The 20,409-nt window shown below is 43.2% G+C and overlaps 1 protein-coding gene across 3 annotated transcripts in view; it reads left to right on the top strand.

Moving 5' to 3' along the window:
- The window catches only part of MCRIP1 (MAPK regulated corepressor interacting protein 1), a 108,854-nt gene that overhangs the window by 23,842 nt on the left and 64,603 nt on the right, over window positions 1-20,409 (top strand). For all 3 annotated transcript variants that reach the window (XM_086931151.1, XM_086931149.1, XM_086931150.1), the window contains exons 2-3: window positions 595-690; window positions 15,704-15,822. In XM_086931151.1, coding sequence (XP_086787277.1) covers window positions 683-690; window positions 15,704-15,822 — 127 coding nt within the window. In that variant the 5' untranslated portion in view covers window positions 595-682. The remainder of the gene's footprint in view (window positions 1-594; window positions 691-15,703; window positions 15,823-20,409) is intronic.

Raw genomic sequence — 20,409 nt, 5'->3', positions numbered from 1 at the left:
CAGGTGTGCAGTATTTTATTTTTTTTGTTTAATAGGACGTTATGTGAGGTAGGATTTTTGAGCTCCTCGTAGTCTGTTTCATGCTGTTGAAACAAAATAAATGCGGATATTTTAAAATGTTTACATGAATTTTATATTGTTTGTGGTATTTCATCACATTTGATCGGGAAAGAGGAGCCACTTCTGATTGATTCCTCAACTCGGAATTGATATGGCTGAATCTCCTATCTTTAAGATGTCGGCAGCCTGCTGGAACAAGGGTTATTGTCATCAGGGAAGAATGGGTGGAAACGGCAAGACCGACTATTAGCTACTTTTTAAAATCATTCCTTCAAAGATCTTGAACCACATATCAAAAATGGCTTACTGGTGTTCCTTAAACCAAGATTCATGCAGAAGAAGTCCAGTAGAAGATCAGTGACTTCACTGAGTTCACTGGAGTGGGAAAAGTAAGCTGTGTACTCTTTGGTGAAGAGAGCCCACTCGAGAGTACTGTAGTGATGGTGACAGTCCTCTCCACAATCACTGTCTCTTTTCAGCATCAATCCTCCAACTCTGTTTATTAATACGAGTTGATGTTTCTTATTCTTCTAGAGGCTGCTTAAGTCCTGAAGTGTATTCCAACTGGCATCAAACGGGGAAGCATTAAAGTGGCAGAGTGAGCACAGAAAGACTGTCCGCGATGATGAGGTAATCAGTTTAATGTCACCATTGCTAGCTTAACAAGCATTTACAATGCAATAGGTCTCGCATTAGAAAAGTTTGAGCTATTGGTATTGTAAAAGACACATTTTTTATTTGTTTTGATTTTGAAAATAGCTAAATTATTAGCTTTGTCATTTACAATGCCAATAGTTATAACTTTGGCAAATGTGACACGTATAACATTTGTAATGCAATATGTGTTGTATTTACGTGACTTACATGTATTGTTATTACAAATAACAATGGCTTTTAATTTTTTTAATAATTAATACTTAAATACAAGTGATTGTAATTTATAATAGCGATAGCTTAAACTTTTGTAAATAACGTTTGTGAAGATTATGTTCAGTGTAATTTATTGTGACGAAAATCCAAGAACAGAAGTGAAATATTAACATCTTTTTGTTACATTTGTAATAAACCTTGAAACATTGAGAGAACCTATTTGAACCAGTTGTTGTTGAATGGTTGCACAGATTGATGCTATGTTGGCGCTGAGTGATGTGGTGGCGAACGAGTGATGCTGTGGCGTTCAGTGATGCTGTGTTAGCGCATAGTGATGTTGTGGTGCCCCTGAGTGATGCTATATGCTATGCCCAGGGGTGTGGAATTTATAAAATAAACTGCTTGTCCTATGGACAAAATGCAACTCAAATCTACTTGTCCTAAAAAAAAATCAACTTGTCCCACCTATCGATAACATCAATCACAAGGGCGAACATGAAAACATTTGCCCATTATATAGCTTTAATATATAATCTGTATTTGGGTGTGGTAAGTTTTTAAGTTATTGTTTTCAGGATGGTTTATATGTATATTGGGAAGTGGATATCGATGCAGCATAGATTGAATGAATGTACCATTAAGGTGGTATATTATAAGGCTGCGTTGTGGGCATGATTGGGCCAAGAGTTGTCAAACGTGTACTACAAGTTGATGTGCTCGCGTAGCTTACTCTGGATGTGCTGTTGAAGAGAAAATACTGACACAACTGAATGGCCTGTTACCATGCTATGCACAGGATGGTGCTAGCAGTTGTGTTTAATATGCACTGCTGATATAATGAGGGGGGTCTGTTTTCGAAAATTGGTGTATGTAGGGGTGTTAGTTGTAACAAGGCACAGAGAGAGGATTATAACCTCCTCGGTCAGATGAACAGATCTCACAGCTGTTTTCTGATTGGGCCTGCGACATCCACAGAAGTAGAACAAGGAAATGCAGCGATACATTAAAAGCAAGAAAGCATGACATGCAGGACCGCCATGCTGGGGAGAGGTACTTAAGCACGTGCCCTCTAGAACCCAAGATACAAAGCCATTGTCCATCTCTCTCATCACTAAACTGTCATCAGTGATTTCACAAAAAGGACAGGTTCATACAGAAAGAAACCTGCGTAATTACTTTGACTTAATGTGGCCCTTTGAAAGTGCATGAGGAAGATGAGGAGGCTGAACCAGTAATTATACGATTATCTCTCTCGAGCCATTCTTGGCATATAGGGGAGTTCACTGAGGAGGGACTGGAAAATTTCCACACATGCCTCCATTATGCTGGGATAACTTTAAGAGAAATGGAAGGTTCTCCTTTAAAGCCACCTAGAGAAAAGAGGGCTAATAGGGGAGGATTAATAACCTCTCATTCACTCTATACTGTAAGGGGAGCTGCAAAAAGCTCCCTCACAACTGAGGAGCTTATGGGCAAAGTTGAAGCCCTCTCACACCTTGACTACTTAGGTGAATTCACTCTCCCGGAGATGAAACATTTTTTCCCCATCACTAGTTGAAGGTGCTCTGAATGATGGCTATAACAACACTTACAGCTGTGAGAAAAGCACATGGAGATTCTATAAGAGAAAAAATAATCCCTCTCGTAGTCACTAATACGACTGAGGGAGCTCACTTATGGAGTAGCTAATAAATTCTATTAATATAGGATTTTTCAGTAAGCGTTTGAATTAGTAGAACAAATGGAGAGAAATAAATGATGTAGGTGAGGACCAGTCAGAGCAAAAAAAAGAGAAAAAAATTGGAATTTAATATTAAATTGTGTTGCCTCGGTTGGTCAGTGATTGAAGAGCCTGAAGATAGCTCACAGCACTTAATGCTTTTTATAAACTATGATCTCTGCAATATGATTTTGAAGCAAATTATTTCCAATTCATGAGATTGTCCCCTTTTCTCACAGCAAAATATTTGGGTACATTGAAGCCAATTTGCTCAGAGTAATATATCGGTCAAAATGTGAACAGCTTGGGGGGCGTGGCTTGGACGCCGGAGAAATGGCGGCATAACTTTTTCCTCCTCCATGCAGCCGTAACTCAGTGAGCCGAAAAAGCTGCAACCCGACTCCGCCTGCGACCAAAAACGAGGGCCTGCCTGTCGAAGCACTGTATCCAGCGATGGGGAAAATCTGAGGCAAATCCGCCAAAGCAAACGTGCATAATTTGCTCTTCTACCCCCGACCGGAGGAACCTGAGCTGCACTGCGGAGCCCGTTTCCGGGTAACGTCCACGCGATCTCCCGGAGCTCCGACTGGCAGACTGGGCAGAGACGAGCCGACATGACTCTCCACACGCGAGGATCCACGGAGGCGGACTGACGACCGGTAACACCGGGGCCGTGAGTAAACAGACCTCGCAGATGAGGTACTGATAAATGTGATTTTATGCAAGACATTTATCTGAAATTAGGCGCGAAGAAACGCTATCGAAAATGGCGGCTCCCCTGCACGTATTAACCGCGCCTGAACCAGTCTGAACTCTTCAAGCCATGATCACTGTACCCATGCTCACTGCCTGTGAATAAATCTATACTCGAGTGCAATGGTACGAACGCCCATAGAAACCAGAATGTATTGAGTATTTGCATTGAGTATTTGAGCCACAACACGTTGGTAGAACAGCAGAACTGCATGGCACTGGCTAGTATTGAACCGGCAGGGGCAAATTCGAGGCATTACTGGGACAGTTAAGAGACTCCATTGTGTCATCAAGACTAAGGCACTATGACTCTGCAACACCCATATGTAATGAGCGCTGTGATGCTGTGAATAATGCTAACTGATTCAACGTGGAAGCCATTTGAACTCGATATTTACAAGGAGTAAACACATATAATGCATGATGTAAAATGGTACCTATTGTAATTGAATGCATATGGAGTGATCGGCTACAGTGATACTGCTGGTGATGTGTACGTGTTCCTCATTGGCAAATCGCTATTCATAAACCACAGGGATGGAAGGATAAAAGCAGGAGTAGATATAAGATATAAGGTGCTGATATAAGGTGCTGCCCTGCATTGTCATTACTCAACCCAGTTCTGGTACTGTGAGTCTAGTGAGGTTGGTGAGCGCCAGATCATTGCCAAGATTGAAATAGTTTGATAACTGCTTCATAGGGGAGCTCGGAGACGTATAGTGGCGGCAGACAGCTAGACAAACCCGAATTGCAGTGAACAAATTAACAATGGGAGACAAAGAAAATGGTAAAAATTCAAAGCGCCTGAAATCTGACCCGCCGACGCCGGTCAAAGGAAATAAGGGTATGGCGGATGCTATGGAAACAATACTGAGCAGATTAGAAGAAGTCAGAGACTTAGCCAAATCCACCAAAGAGGATGTTGTCGCAATCCGCCAGGACATCAAAGTCATTAACACGAGACTAACAGAATCAGAGTGCAGGATAAGTAAACTTGAAGACTCTGAGAACAAAACATGTGGAGCCATCAAGAATCTCTCCCTGTGTTCTGAGCAGCTTGTAAGGAAGGTTGCGGAGTTGGAAGATAGAAATAGAAGGGGGAACCTGAGAATTTTTGGTATGCCAGAAAAATCAGAGGAGTCCCATGGCTCTTGCATACCGTTCCTTGAACAGTGGTTTACGCAGGCCACAAATCTAACCTTCTCTCAACCACTGGAGTTCGATAGAGCTCATAGAGTTCCAGGACGAATTACCAAAGAACAGAAGGGACCGAGAGCGATTGTATGCAAACCACTAAGATACCAACACACAGAGCAAATACTCACCTTCGTCCGCAAGCATAACCATGTGCTATGGAAAGGCCACAAAATCTTCATCTCACAGGATTTTAGCAAAGAAACTATGGACATCAGGAAAGCGTTCCTTGCATTAAGACCACAGCTGAAGACACTTGGTTACATGTATGGCTTTATAGGTCCAACGAAGTTTAAAGTAACAATACAAGGCATGACCCATGTGTTCTCTGACCCGCGAAAACTGAGACAACACATCTCCAGCCACGGAGATGGCAACATGGAGGTCTCCCCCTCAACTCAACAAGGGGCCTCATCATCTGGCCTGGGATGAGTTTCTTGTGCCTGACGGTGCTGCTACTCTACTGCTCCTAGCCCCGCATAATGCACCTACTCTGGCTGAAACTGAGTAAGACTGGATCTGGACGAATGTAACACGTGGCTGCTGGCCACGAACAGATTTGTTCACATACTATGCTATGTTCTGTTCTGTGAGTTCTTGTGCACCTTCTTATCTAGGATACCACAATAACACTCCGATGCCTTAAATAATGCCTTAAATAATGTACTACGCTAAAGCCTTAGTAAGTGAGGCTTTTGCTGTTAATCTGATGTGCTTTGTTCACGCATACACAATTAATGTGATAGCTCTCTGCTGAGTTCAATGTTAAAGCATTGCTGATCCTCGATGCCTTCATTCATGTTTCACTGTTTCAGTAATCTGGGGTTGCAGCCCCAAGGATTAATAGTTATAGATAGGCTGTACGGAGGCGGTCTCGAGGTCGTCTTTCCCGAGTCGCCATGTTTCTTTTCTACTACTGGGGAGGGAGGGGTGGGCTGTGGGAGAGGGAGGAGGGTGGAGGGAGGTTGGTAGGGAGAAGGGGGGGGATTGGTTTCACTTTTTGTATTTTGCTCTGTTTTGTTGTTTTTTCTACTCTGCATCACATCTTGCATCCCACTTTGCATCCATCGCATCACACTGCGTTCCGAAGTTTGCACTCTATCGCTCAAATCCTGCATTTTGTGCATATAGTTCTAACCCTGCAATCAATACAAACTATGCTACTGCAGATATTGACAAATGTCCAATGCTCTCTTTACTGTCTGAATCCCATGCATATAGATGTGTCATGAGACAATATCAGACCTCAGCAAATTGATGGCTTCTGCTATAGATACTCCAATAGGAACAACCACTATAACCAACCTGAAAATACTGTCGCTGAATGTGAAAAGCCTTAACCAACCAGTGAAACGACAGAAGATACTTGATTATTTACGTAGGCAACGTGGAGACATAGCCCTGTTACAGGAGACTAAGTTGGACATGAAGCAATTTCACACTCTACGCAACAAATACTACAATGAGGTAATAGGCTCGGAAGCAATCTCGAAGAAAAATGGGGTGGTGATGCTTATAGCAAAATCTGCAAATGTTGAGGTGATCTCCTCTACATCAGACACGAAGGGCAGGTGGGTTTCGGCGAAACTACTTAAAGATGACACTGAATTCTTCATCACAACAATATATGCCCCCAATGTACATGACCCTTCCTTCTGGCTAGGCCTCACGAAACAAATCAACTCCATTCCAGACACAGCAGTGCATGTCCTAGCAGGTGATTTCAATCTCCCGTTTGACCCGATAATAGATAGAGACTCCAAATGTATTTTTCGCCCAGGTAAGGCCCACAAAGCGTTCATGACACTATGCAATAGGTTTCATATGATAGATACATGGCGCTTATTACATCCTGATGGTAGAGACTATTCTTTTTATTCCCCCCCTCATGACTCGTTCTCGAGAATTGACTACATACTTATATCTAAAAACGCGGTGGCCAGAGTCGAGGACTCTGACATTGCTCCCAGATTAGTCTCTGATCATTCCTGCATTTCTCTCACACTATCTAATGTTAAGCCAACTACTCGTCAGTCCATGTGGAGATTTAATGACACAATTCTCAACGACACAAAACACAAAGAAACCATTGACAACGCCATTACAGATTTCTTATTGACGAACAAAAAAGGGGACACGTCAGACACCATACGGTGGGAGGCGCTGAAATCCACCATACGGGGATTAATTATAAAAATTTCCTCTGCTATTAACAAAAATCGCACCGCAGCCCTACTACAATTAGAAAAAGACATCTCACAACTGCAGCGCAGATACCTGAATGATAGGAACCCTGAAACTCTGACTGAGCTGTCTAACCGAAAATACACCTATAACAAACTTATAAGCGAGAAAGCAGGCATCTGGCTAGATAGGAGGAAACGCTTTAAAATTTGTGAATCTAACAAGGCAGGGAAAGGGCTCGCGGCATATCTCAAATTTAAAATACAAAAGAATGCAATTACTTCTCTGATAGATGAAAAGGGCACTCCTAGCTCTGATCCAAATAAAATCGCAAACATCTTCAAGGGCTTCTATGAGAAGCTTTACGCCAAAAATATACACGTTGACAAAGAAAAAATGGAGAAGTATCTCTCAAATTGTACACTTCCAACACTTTCACCAGTAGAAAAGGAATCCTTGAACGTGCCCCTGTCTGAACATGAGGTTGTTACCGCAATTAAATCCCTCAAAAAGGGGAAAGCCCCAGGCCCAGATGGCTACACGGCATCATTTTATAAGACTTTTGCACATGTTCTTGCCACTCCGCTACTGGAGGTCTTCCAGGAAATAAGTACTACGGGGAGGTCAAAGGCACCATGGCTGAAGCAGTGATTGCCGTAATACCCAAAGAAGGCAAGGACGCTAAACTCCCTAAAAACTACAGGCCCATTTCACTGATAAACTTAGACTGCAAGCTCCTTGCCTCGATTCTAGCTAAACGCATCCAGAAGGTCTTGCCGTCCTTAATACATCCGTCGCAAGCGGGATTCCTGAAAAACAGGTTGTCGAGCGATAATACCAGAACTCTGGCTCACGTCATTGAAAAGGCAAGGCTTTTATCAACGCCCACCGTAGCGATTACACTGGACGCTGAGAAAGCATTCGACAAAGTGGACTGGACATACCTGAGTGCGGTACTACATAAATTCGACCTAGGCCCCCTATTTACTAAACTAGTCATGTCCCTCTATGCCTGTCCCTCCGCTAGAGTGAGAGCTGGTGGCGCTTTTTCCCCCCCTTTCAACCTGGAGCAAGGTACTAGGCAAGGTTGCCCCCTGTCCCCGTCCTTGTTCCTTCTGGCAATCGAACCCTTCCTGTTTTATATACGGGAAAACCCAGAGATTAAAGGGATTCCATTCACAGACTGCACAATCAAACTCACGGCCTACGCCGATGATGTACTGGTCCTGAGTGAAGAGGCTGATAAAGCTACACCCGCCTTGCTCACTACAATTGAAGAATTCTCGAGTGTGTCCGGTTACTCCCTAAACAAAGATAAAACAGAGGTGAAATTACTAAATAACCTGGGTAGCAAAAGTATACTGGGTGACTCTGGACTTACCTGGCAGCAGAAGAGTTTTAAATATCTAGGTTTGGAATTTGAAAGGGATTTGATCACCACCTTGAAAATTAATGAAGATATATTATATAAGAAGATACAAAAACTGTTAGATGGTTGGTCGCCGAAATTTCTCTCGTGGTGGGGTAGAGCAGAGACACTAAAGATGATGATTAGCCCCCTGGTTAACTATATGGCATGTATGCTTCCCATGTCCTTCACTGAGGATTTCCTGCACAAAATAGAGAAGACGTTCACGGAATTCCTGTGGAAAGGGAAGAAGCCGAGGATTGCCATGAAAAAATTGCAACTCTCAAAACTGAAAGGTGGTATAGGTTTACCCAACTTCAGGAATTACCAAACCGCCTTCCTCTGCAGACAAGGTGCTTCCTGGTTTGCTGCAGATCCTACATACACACCTTTATGGATCAATATCGAGAAATCCATTATAGGTAAGGCCCCGCTTTCCGCAGTGCTCACAATGGACCTCTCCCACCTCACGCACTCTAAATATATCATGCTCAATACCAAGAGAGCACTTTTGAGATTGGACCAGCTCCATAAGAATGGTCTGCAAATCAATAAATCAACCTCTGCATCCTTATGGCGCAACCCATCGATTAAAATAAATGGCTCGCCCCCCATATGGGACCACTGGTCTGATAACGGTATTAACATAATTGCAGATCTCTATGACAACAATATGCCATTGCCCTTCTCTGCCCTACAAGCTAAACACTCCCTATCTCCGATTGACTTCTACGCCTTCCTAAAGATAAAATCAGCTCTGTCCACACGTACCTTCAAGCCAGCAACACAGTGGCTAACATCCATGCTTCTGCACTTCCAATCCTCCGGACACTTTGTCTCCAAAATATACAAACTACTTGCACCTTCACCTAACAAATCAATGAGGCGTAATGAACTCAAATGGGAAGCTGAAACGAACAACACTGGTATAAACATAGATTGGAACAAGATACATGCATCGGCGCTCACACACAAGGTTTCCCCAATACTGTCGCAAACAAAGTATATGATACTCAACAGGACGTTCTGGACCCCACAGAGACTGCATAAGGTTGGCCTACGAGATACACCAACGTGCTGGAACTGCTCTTTGGATGTTGATCTCCCACATATGTTATTTAACTGCCCCTTACTCCACACATATTGGTCCAAGATCTTTGATTATGTTGGTCACGTACTTGGGACACAACCCGCAAGGGAATTCTCTTATATTATTCTGGGAGCAATAGATCCGAGAATAAAGGGTGACCATGACCGCCAGCTTCTAGATCTCTTACTAACACTAGCATGCAAGGTGGTTCTATGCAATTGGAAATCAGCGACAGAAGTCTCTTTCAATGCTTGGAGAGAGTGGCTGTCCTGCATTAGGGGCATTGACAACCCTGCACTACACACATCGCCATGGCAGGTCAGCAACAACAAGTTGTGGTACTCCCTGGACCAGGCCTCCTCCTCTTTCACCTTCGACCCACCGTAGAGTACTGCCCGAGGGCTTATGTTCAGTTATTCCATGGGGTAAACCTTACACAGATTGGGCTTGATAACCAGAGTCGTAATGTACAGGGAGGACGACGAGGAGCTACAGGAAGTTTCATGACTGGCTATAGATGGAAACCTCTACGAAATTGTATGCATTGATGATAATGTGATGCTGACTGATTGATTACTGTTTCTAAAATTCCTATATCTTGTTCACCTCATCTATGAAAAAGGCGCAGTGATTACTAACTCACCTGATATGATGTTGTACTTTAGTTTTCAGTCTGATTTATTTATTTATTCGTTTATCCATTTATTTATTCATTTATCCACTTATTCATTATTCATCTATTTGCTTATTCATATTTTATTTTATATGTTCTATTACCCATGACTGATTTCGGCACTATTCCACTATGTCTGTATAATGATGATGCCTTATTGCTGATTTAATCTTTGTTTTTGCTTAATAAAAATGATTTGAACACTAAAATGTGAACAGCTTGATTATGGGTGAATTTTATTCTCCAGCCCTAAGGAACATTGGAAAGTCATCTCTGCAATACAGTCAAAGGCCATTTGTAGTCCTGCCTTAACCCAGTAGTAGCACTGTGACTCAGTATCCCTCGGACTGCACACACAAACCCACTGCTCAGACACAGAAGGCCACTAAACACACACTGCCACTGCACAGATGCACGAGCCCTTCCGAGACATACACAATAGTGAAGACACACATGAAACCCTGCAGACACACATGAGACCCTGCACACATGACACGGCAGATGCACACTTCTTGAGAGACACACACACCCCCCTTAAGACACAGTACCCAACTAGAGACAAAGTTTCCCTGGCAGACCCACAAACCCTCCCTGTAGAGACAGACACACTCTGGGAGTGACACCCACACATCCTGGCACTGATACACACACCCTGGAACAGAGCACACATTATTGAAAAACACAAACCCCCTTGCACAGACACACAGAGTATGCAGAGAAAGTCCCTGCAGACACATACTCCGACACAGAGAGACAGACCTTGAGGTACACACATGCACACACCTTCCCACTTTGATACACACAACCCAATGCAGAGACACGTGTACCACACATACACTCAACATTGCAATGACAGACACCTTCCAAATGTGCACAATTCGACCCTACACAATCTGCTGATAGCACGTAACTACAGATATGCGAACCCTGTAAACAAATACACACAGGCACACTGCAGCAAACACATTCAGCAGGCCTACCATGCCGCAAAACACTACCCAAATGGTTTATCCTGTTGCCTGGTCAGTGCATGATATCAAGCAGTTGCATTAAGTGCTATTAGGAAGGTGGACTTGCCTTCTGGAATCAACACAGGGGAAAAACAGACAGGTTCCATACGCTCTCTGTTCAGGGAAGAATGGAGAAATGTAGCCTATATTGGAGATGTGGGCCCGCTTGTCAGCTGGTTCCACACGCTCTCTGTTCAGGGAAGAATGGAGAAATGTAGCCTATATTGGAGATGTGGGCCCGCTTGACAGCTGGTTGACGGCTGATGGCCTGCTGGTTTAAGAGTTTTAGTGCAGGTAGTGGCATTCACTTATTTTGGCACTTGTAAAGAAAACAAATAGCTTTCAAAAGACAGATTGTGAGTGACTCTGTGCTGCAGTGACTATATCCATATACCCTTGCATACAAACCTAGGCCCCTAAGCACATAAGTGTAAATACATAAATCGATCTGACACACTGCATGTTTCCCTTAGTCTGAATATTGGACATCAGAAGCCTGGCAGGAGCAAATATGTGAGAGATGGGTTTGAGGGGAAAGAATGAGCGCAAGTGCCTTATGTGACACGAGCCATGTTCATAGGAAGCCTGATGGGGAGGGAAAGAGAGAAACACCTCCATCAGGCCTGGGGCGGATATTGGAACCAGAGTGCAAGAAAACACCAACGAGAGCAGGCATCAGAGGCCCTGGGGGAACTAATAGCTGAAAGGGGGCACAGACGTCAGAACCACGAGGCGCAAGCTTTAAGGCGAGGCAGGCAGGAAACTCTGTCATAAACATGTCAGCTGAGAGCAATGAGATTTGGTGTGGCGAGAATCCCTCCCAGCCTCTTACCAGCTGCTTCTGAAGATCAATTATACGAAACTGCATTGTCTTCTCCCTCCTTCACTGCCTCACGAACAGTGTGTGGCGCCTCGCGGCCAATAGCAAAACAGTGCCTGGCCCTAAACACACCCTCGCAGCAAGAATGCAGTTTCCTGCTGAGTGGTTTTAAAGTATTTCCTTGGCAAATACCCAGCAAAAATCTTGGGCTTCTAGTCCAATTCAGGTCTTGATACTTTTCCCATGCTGATTGAATTTCATTATGCTTTTGTGACTGTGTACACCAGAGTGCAACAGCTTTATCCTGCTTATGGTTAGTTAATATCTAGTGTCCGTCGGGCAAAATCCACATTAAATCTTCTTGCCCTTGACAGAAACCAACATGTCTCGGGCGTCGGGCGATATGAATTCCACCCCCTTGGCCGCTATGTTTTGTTTTGCTATGCTATGTTATGTTATGCTATGCTATGTTTTGCTATCCTTTGATATGCTATGCTATGCTGTGTTTTATGTTTTGTTATGCTATGCTTTGTCATGCTATGTTTTGTTATGCTATGCTGTTTTGTTGTGTTTTATTATGCTATGTTTTGTTTTGTTATGCTATGTTTTGTTGGGTTTGGTATGCTATGCTTTGTTTTTCTATGCTATTATATGTTTTGTTTTGCTATGTTTTGTTAAGCTATGATAAGTTTTGTTATTGTATGTTTTGTTATGTTATGCTATATTTTGTTATGCTATGTTTTGCTATCCTATCCTATACTATGTTTAGTTTTGCTATCCTATGCTTTGTTTTGTTATGCTATGCTGTTTTGGTGTGTTTTGTTATGCTATGTGTTGTCGTGTTTTGCTATGCTATGCTTTGTTATGCTATGCTATGTTTTGTTATGCTATGCTATGTTGTTTTATTATGCTATGCTTTGTTTTGCTATGCTATGCTTTTTTATGCTATGTTTTGTTGTTCTTTGCTATGCTATGTTTTGTTTTGCTATCCTATGCTTTTTTGTTATGCTAAGCTATGCTGTGTTTTGTTATGCTATGTTTTGCTATGCTATGCTGCTGAGGGTGTGTGAGAGGGGGTGTGAGGGTGTGTGAGGGTTTGTGAGGATAGTCCTCCCTGGGGGCCAGCCGTGTAGGGGATTCATTTCAGGCCGGGGGAAGGATGCCCGGCTCTCCCTGGGCTGTGAGCTGCCCCTCGTCTGAGGATGGGATGCCCGGCCTCTTGCATTTGTTTCCTGCGCCTTGTGTTAAGCTCTAATTCGGTGTAAGCTGCAGCTTTCTGATGCAGATTTCCTTTTAACACCTTCTAAACAAAAGCAAATGAGGGCATTGCATTGCAATATCAACACTCGTTCATTAAAAGAAAATGGGAGGGAGGAGGGCGCGAGACAGCGGAGAAGGGGGAGGGCGGGGAGTAAGCCAGTCAGCGGGTGTTGGCGAGGAAAACTGGAGAGGGGACGAGTGGCACAGGAAGGGAGCGAAAGGGGAGAGAGAGAGAGGAGGGAAGAGCGCGAGCGAGGTGATATTCAACAGGGAGTCTGAGGAGAAAACAGAAGCAGGGAAGCAAAGGGCGATAGTAAGAGGGTGAGAAAAGGGGGATGACATCAAATGAGATTGGAGAAGGAGGAAAGGAGGGCGAAAGGGAGCGGTTGAAAGGACATTGGGGACACAGAAGGATGGAACCATAAGAGAAGGGGGAGAGGAGGAAAGGTGAGACTGGAGTCAACGAGAAGTTACGAAGACAGAAGGTTAGGACTGGAAGAGCGCTTGGGGGGAAACAAGAAAACAACAGACTGAAATACAGCAGGAGTAGGAAGTTGGTGTGGCAATAGAGATATAGTCTGCAGTGTGGGGGGGGGGGGGGCACAGGCACCTGTTCTGCCAGGGGACGTGGTGGAGGGTTGGGGGGGTCGATGTGTGTTCACCACTGATTGTTGAAAATGGTATTGGGAGGAGAGGAAGGAAGAAATAGAGTAGGGAGCATGTAGGGGAAACATTTGCATTAGGAAGAGAGAGTTGGGGAGATGAAAGGAGAGAGTGCAAGGGGGTATCTGTGAGGGAGAAGAAGAAGGGAACGGTTAGAGCCTCAGAGAAGGTGAGCGTGAAATGTATTTGGAAGACAGGAAGGAGGAATGGGAGAGAGAGGAAAAATAGTAAGTGAGGGATTACTGGAGAGGACGAAAGATGGAGGCATGAGAGCAGAAGTTGGGGGCAGAAAGAGAGATACAGAGTGAAGATGTTATATTGTAAAGCGTTCTAATACCGTTAGGTAATGTCCATGTTACATATGAATGTATATATAAATAAACAAGAGTGCACGGACAGAGAACACGAGAGGGAGGAGACAGAGCAAGCAAGTGGGGCACTGGAGCAGAAGAATGAGGCTAGAACAGGAGGGTGCGTGAGGGGGAGAAATGTAAGGAAGAGAAATGAGGGTACAGTGTGTGCGTTAAATGTTATTGGGGAGACTAAATAGGGAGAGGAGAGCAGAAAGGTGGAGCGAGAGAACCAGAAAACCATGAAAAGTGGTATTAAGAGAAAAATGAAGGAAAGCTGGAAAGACAAGAGCGAGAGAAAATGAAAGAGTGAAGAGGTACTCGAAGAGAGCAGGGTCCTAAGTAGATAATGTCAATTGATGGTGGATGAAGGGTGAGTTGTGTTCGACATACATTATGTAGAGAAAGTGTCCTATTAAGAGACTTGACTCTATCAGCCTGACAACTGCTGAGGTGCATAGAATAAGGCGTCCTGCTGGTTGGTGTTCTGGCCTTTATTGTTTACATTGGAAGGCCTTATGCACCAACTTGGGAAACCTGCTGGTGGATGGCTAGGGCATCAAGGTGGTGGGGCCATGCTTTAGAATAAACTTAATGGAATTAAGAAGTGGTGTGCAAAATCTGTAATTTAGGCAGGGGGTGTAGATGAAGAGCCCCGAGATGTAATACAAATGAATGTGAAAAAGAGACGCGGCCGTGAAAGTGAAAGCACGGTCGTGAGACAGATTCCTTTGAAGTCTTACGAGGTGGCAGATGCTAGCGGAGCGCATTCCAATGAAGTCTGGTGCGAGGCGTGGGGGGCGGCGGAGGAGGTGCAGGCATGAATAAAGCGTCCTGCTGGTTGGTGTTCTGGCCTTTATTGTTTACATTGGAAGGCCTTATGCACCAACTTGGGAAACCCACTGGTGGAAGGCTAGGGAATCAAGGTGGCGGGGCCATGCTGTAGACTAAACTTAATGGAATTAAGAAGTGGTGTGCAAAATCTGTAATTTAGACAGAGGGTGTAGATGAAGAGCCCAGTGATGTAATGCAAATGAAGCTGAAAAAGAGACACGGCCTCGCGGCCGTGAAAGTGAAAGCACGGCCGTGGACGGATTCCTCTGAAGTCTTACAAGGCGGCAGATGCGAGTGGAGCGCATTCCAATGAAGTCCGGTGCGAGGCGTGGGGGGGCGTGGGAGGGGGAGCAGGCATATGGGGTGTGAGTGAGGCCAAGCGCGTGCCTGGGGAAGTTTCCTTCACGCTCCAGTACACAACATGCATTGTGAGAAATCCGCTTGGTCAAGAGAGTTTGTTCTAACACAATAGTTTCGGGTAATAAATTACTCGACCTAAAAACTACCACTTGCAAGAAAGCACCCTCTACCATGTCATATGTGCCTGTGAGACGGCGCATATATCCTCACCATGTGTAAACTGGAGATAGGATTGCTGCTTCATGGCCATCTGCAACAGAGCGCTCCTTCCTTGTTATGTGTACCCATAGAAGACTGTTAAAACCCCCTAGGTAACTCTCACTCTGTCGAGGCCCCTTATTCCCTCCTCTGACCCCTGTGCACCTCGCCTAGTTGAGCTTTTTGTTCTGTACCTTTTATCTAGTGCACTTAAGCTTGTGTATCCCTTTTTTTGACCATCAAACGTCTCCTGCAGTTCCCCGGTGCAGAGAATTGTCTACAATGGGAAGCGGAACAGCAGCCCACGATCGCCAACTAACAGCAGTGAGATCTTCACTCCAGCGCATGAAGAGAATGTACGCTTCATCTATGAAGGTTTGTGTGGCGAGGTTGGGTTTATTGGGCACAGAGGAACTGTCGAAGAAAGATATAACTTCTGATGGTTCAGTGCAAAGGATGTTCAAATTCTTCTTTAACATGCATATATGTGTTGGCGTTATCTATACTCATCAAATCCTGCAAAAGTATCTTGTCAGATCCTACGAGGTATAATCCAGTATCATATTTTTAAAACTTTTATTGTAATATGATAAAAAGACATTAAATACTCACAATTTGAAGATTTAGTATGCATTTACAGGATTAGAGTAACATATCGTCAGAGTGCCGCCAGAGTTTTGCTGTTTTTCTGCAAAGGAGACTTCGAGAATCCAACCTTCCCTTTATTCTCTTACATTAGTAATTATGATTACATCTGCCAGGTTTACACAGAAATCCAATGACAAAAGTGGTAATTTCAGTGTCATTGTAGTAGTATACGCCATGCTAGAAGCAATGAGAGTGCACCTACTTCAACCTCTTCATAGCAATTCCTAAGATGGGTCCAAAGGTCTCTGGGTTAAGGCGCGAGTGGCATGAGCAAGGCATAGACTCCTCTTTGCTTGGTACAGTATACCAAGGAGTCTATCCACTGCTTGTACTTGAGGGCTCTCTCTAACTGCCCAAACAGCATGTGACAAGCCTTCTTGCAGTAGCAACGCTAACGCAGTATATCATCTATGAGAGGCTGGAGTCTCCCAGACCCCTCCTAGTATTGTAACTGTGGGCCTAATGGCAGGTCGTAGCTGATAAGGCAATGATGATCTCACGCCAGCAGGACTTGGAAGTGTAAAAATCTCTCTCCTACTGACCACCTCACCATGTATCATCTCTTCTGGAAAGAAGGGATTCTCTGGTGAGAGACACTCTTCTTGCCATGTCTTTATCTACTGTGCATATGGAAGCAGAAGAACTACTTACTCTGTCTAGGAAATCCTTGCATTGTTCCTCACCCTGCTGCTCATTAAGATCCTCTTTCTTCGTACACACATGTTATTTCCCCCCTCTGATCCCAGCTCACAAATCTAGTCACATTAGAGGGTTTCCTCCTGTCTCAGGGTTAGCGGAGTGAGTAAATGTGTTTCTCCTTTCAAAGTGTGTGATGGGGGAGAACATTCGACTGTTCCCATCCAATCTGCAGAACCTCACGGCACAGGGTCAGAGACAAGAGTTGTGAGTTTCAGAAGACGGTAAGCTGGGCGTTAGTTAATTCGCCAGACACACTGTGAAATAGAAGAATACACACGTCCTAGGACAGGTACTGAAAGAGGAAAGCACATTTAATCCGAGAAAGAGGGTTTAGTAGGAGCGAACGCAATCCTCAAATAACAACCTCCCTACTGGCCAGAGTTGGCAAGTTCATTCACCAAATAAGAACAGTACTCGACTCCAAGCAACAGGAGGCTGAACCGAGAGCTTCATTAACATGGTAATCAAATTAGCTGGTGCTCCATTTTGTTTAAAGCTATCTAACTAAAGGACCCGTAGAGTGGCCAAATAGACAACAAGAGAGAGTTGGCCCTCGAAGGGATCTTAACTAGACCTGGAAACAATAACTGATGAAGTTCATGCAAATGGGGTTATTTTTCTTGTTTCACAGGTCTAAATACAAACTGGGGTGAATTGGAGCATATACACAACTTATACTCCATAGTGACTCCGTTTCCTTTAGGAGCATTCTGTTAAAAACTGCGCCCACGCTGGCATGGTGCATATTATTGTATTTTAGCTATTTGTTTTTACTATAAAGATTTTAAGTAATCGTACGGTTAATAAGAGAATTCAACTCAACAGGAACCTGAATATACAAGTAAACAGACACAAAAGGCTTTCGTAGGGAATTTGTTGCAAAGAAATGCCAACAAAATAGAGCAGAAGATATAGGGCAACTCTTATCTGTATGGTTATCAAAACGCATTTTTTCACATTCCTAAAATGGATAAATAATTAAAAAACACGATGTAGTCCGTTTGTAATGCACAGCATTGTGCAATAAATGAAAATATTATCCAAAATGTGGTGAATATCTAAATTGGTGAGAACGGTCAAGTGCTTTGTGGTTGATGTAATAGCTGTACAGTTAGTATCTATACAGTTAGTATCTATACAAAGTAATGTGGCAGGTACTACACAGTAATATTGTAAACAAAGCGCAATGTTTAGCAATTGTTTTTACAAACATATTATATAGTATATATCCATTGTAATGTATATACAAAAATATACATGCACTATGAGTGGTGGTTTATTTTCACCCATTTATCCTGTTTAGGGCACTTGAATCAAAGCAAATGCATTATTTTATATCATACGCCTGAAAAGATATTCAAACATCAATGAAAGCAAAAGCGGTACTTTTTATTGTATTGCTAATAATGCTTAAGTACATTGATAAGTACAAATCCTGATACGTTCAAAGACAAACGTCTTGTGAAGAAGGCTTTTTACCATAAAAGATTATGCAGCACAGTGCTATTGTGCTGTGTAGTCATACAGCCAATCAATGGCGAGTGACAACTGGGATTGGGAAATAGAAAAAACGAGGAGACCCCCCAAATTACGTTCCTCAGTCTTAAATGTAAGAGGATAAGAGACCAAGTAAATAACTGCCTTAGGTTTGAATTTAGCTAGGAAGCAAGCAGGAGTGGTCCATTTCGGCCCATAAATTTGGTGTAAAGGGAGAAGAAGAGGTAAGGTGAGGTTAAGCAGGTAAGGATCCCGAATGAATGTATGTCAATTGTAACCGGGTAAAGTATGTCAAAATTACTATTTATACTTCCAGTATTACCGTCCTGGAATTGGTGCACATAAGCACTTCAGTCTGTGAACACATTCAAAACAACCGACAGATTACTGGTTTTGTCTCACTTTGGAGTTTTCAGAGGAAAAGCATGCTTTCCTCTTTTACTGTTACATGAGAAATTAAAAACGTAGCTCTTTTGCTAGTTGCTCTTCCTCAGCGTTCCATGTCCAACCCCTTACTTTCTCGCTTGTCCTAGCGCAAAGAAGCCTCCCAGTATGAGTGAGCAATTTGCAAACAGTTTCTTATAGATAACAGGAACTTGAGAGAAACCGTCTAAGAGCTATGAATTGTTCTTCTATGTGCTTTTCTTACCATCCTCCAGTTGGCCCTGTTTTCTTTTCGTTCCCGGGCATTCTGAATTAGCTTGCAAGCAGCTTGGGATGTCTACACAAGATACTGATAAATAAAGCACTCCTTTCTCAATAAGCAACCCCAATTCCAACATAAGCATCATAAACACCATTTCTCTCTCAAGAGGCTCAGTTCAAATAGACATAGCTGCATTGGGTATCAGGAATGGCAAAATCTTCCAGGCAGCCTGTGGTTGCAGATCAAGGCTCTAATTGTATTTTTAAATAAAGGGTTTTGCATAAGTTGTGTACTACGAACGTGTGTATTCTACAGAATCCAGTCTACATGCGTGTGTGTGTATATATATATATATATCAGTAGTTTTCCTAAACAGTATTTATTCATCCAAATAGCACCTTTCATTTGACCCAGAATTACCAGCAGTAGGCATTTGTTTTGTTTTGAAGTTTTATATTTCATTTGGCTAGCAGATGTTCCCTTACCCTTTTCATGGAGGCAGCTGCAGCAAAAGCATTTTTCGTGCTGAGAGGTAGTTGCCACCGATTGGCCATGTTGTTAAAGGGTAGTAATACATGCGCACCTCTGTATCATCAGATTCCTCACTTTTGGGCTCCACCAGCACTGTTTCTTTGGGGACCTGTATAAGTTCACCAAGTGTACACTAATATCCTAAGATTTCAGCAGTGTAGAATTTGCCCTCCTGCCTTGAACCTATTCGAGTATCTCGCATTCACTGTTACACAGACCCACAAGACTACTAAAATTGGTCAATTTTTGCCAGCTTGCTTTTTATTTTTATTTTTACATTGACTATAGAGTACATGCAGATGGAATGGGTCTTCAAATTGGACCTATTGATCTGTTTCCCTCCACCATGTTTATTTGCATTCTCGCGAATTGCTTGTGCAGCACATTAAGAGTCCAAATTCCAATTGTATTGTAGTTCCCGATTCAGCCGGATCGTGAATTTCGGGAAAGGCAGAAATACTGCATCCCGAATTCCCTCTCTTCCCTACTACCACCCCAGAGATATGACCAGGTAAAACCTTATAAATGGTACAGGTGTGAAAACGGCTGAAAATATGAAATGACTGCAGGAATCGTTTGCTAATTCCTATCCTGCAGTAATTCTCCATTTCATACGGCACTGCTGGGACACAACTTGCAATACTGTGATCTCTAAACTTACAGCTACTTACTGTATCTGTAATTTTGTTAACAAGAATACTGCATCAGTATTCTTGCCCAAATTATTCTTGAAGTAGCAGGACTTAGATGAGGAAGAGTATAACTTGGTGTAATGAAGATTACAGGTAATTAATTCGAGCATTCCCCCTCCTCCATCCACTCTTCCTTGTTCTGCACTCCTTAGAAATGAGGATATAGCAAGCCAAAAGACTTGTTTCCAGACGGCACTTAAGAGTCGCACTGAGACATTGCATGTCATACACCTTGTGTTCAAATTAACC

Source organism: Lissotriton vulgaris, chromosome 7 (assembly GCF_964263255.1).
Source record: "Lissotriton vulgaris chromosome 7, aLisVul1.2, whole genome shotgun sequence".
In the NCBI taxonomy this organism is placed as follows: Eukaryota; Metazoa; Chordata; class Amphibia; order Caudata; family Salamandridae; genus Lissotriton; species Lissotriton vulgaris.
Note: the sequence above shows the minus strand (reverse complement) of the source record. Positions and strands in the feature narration are given on the sequence as shown.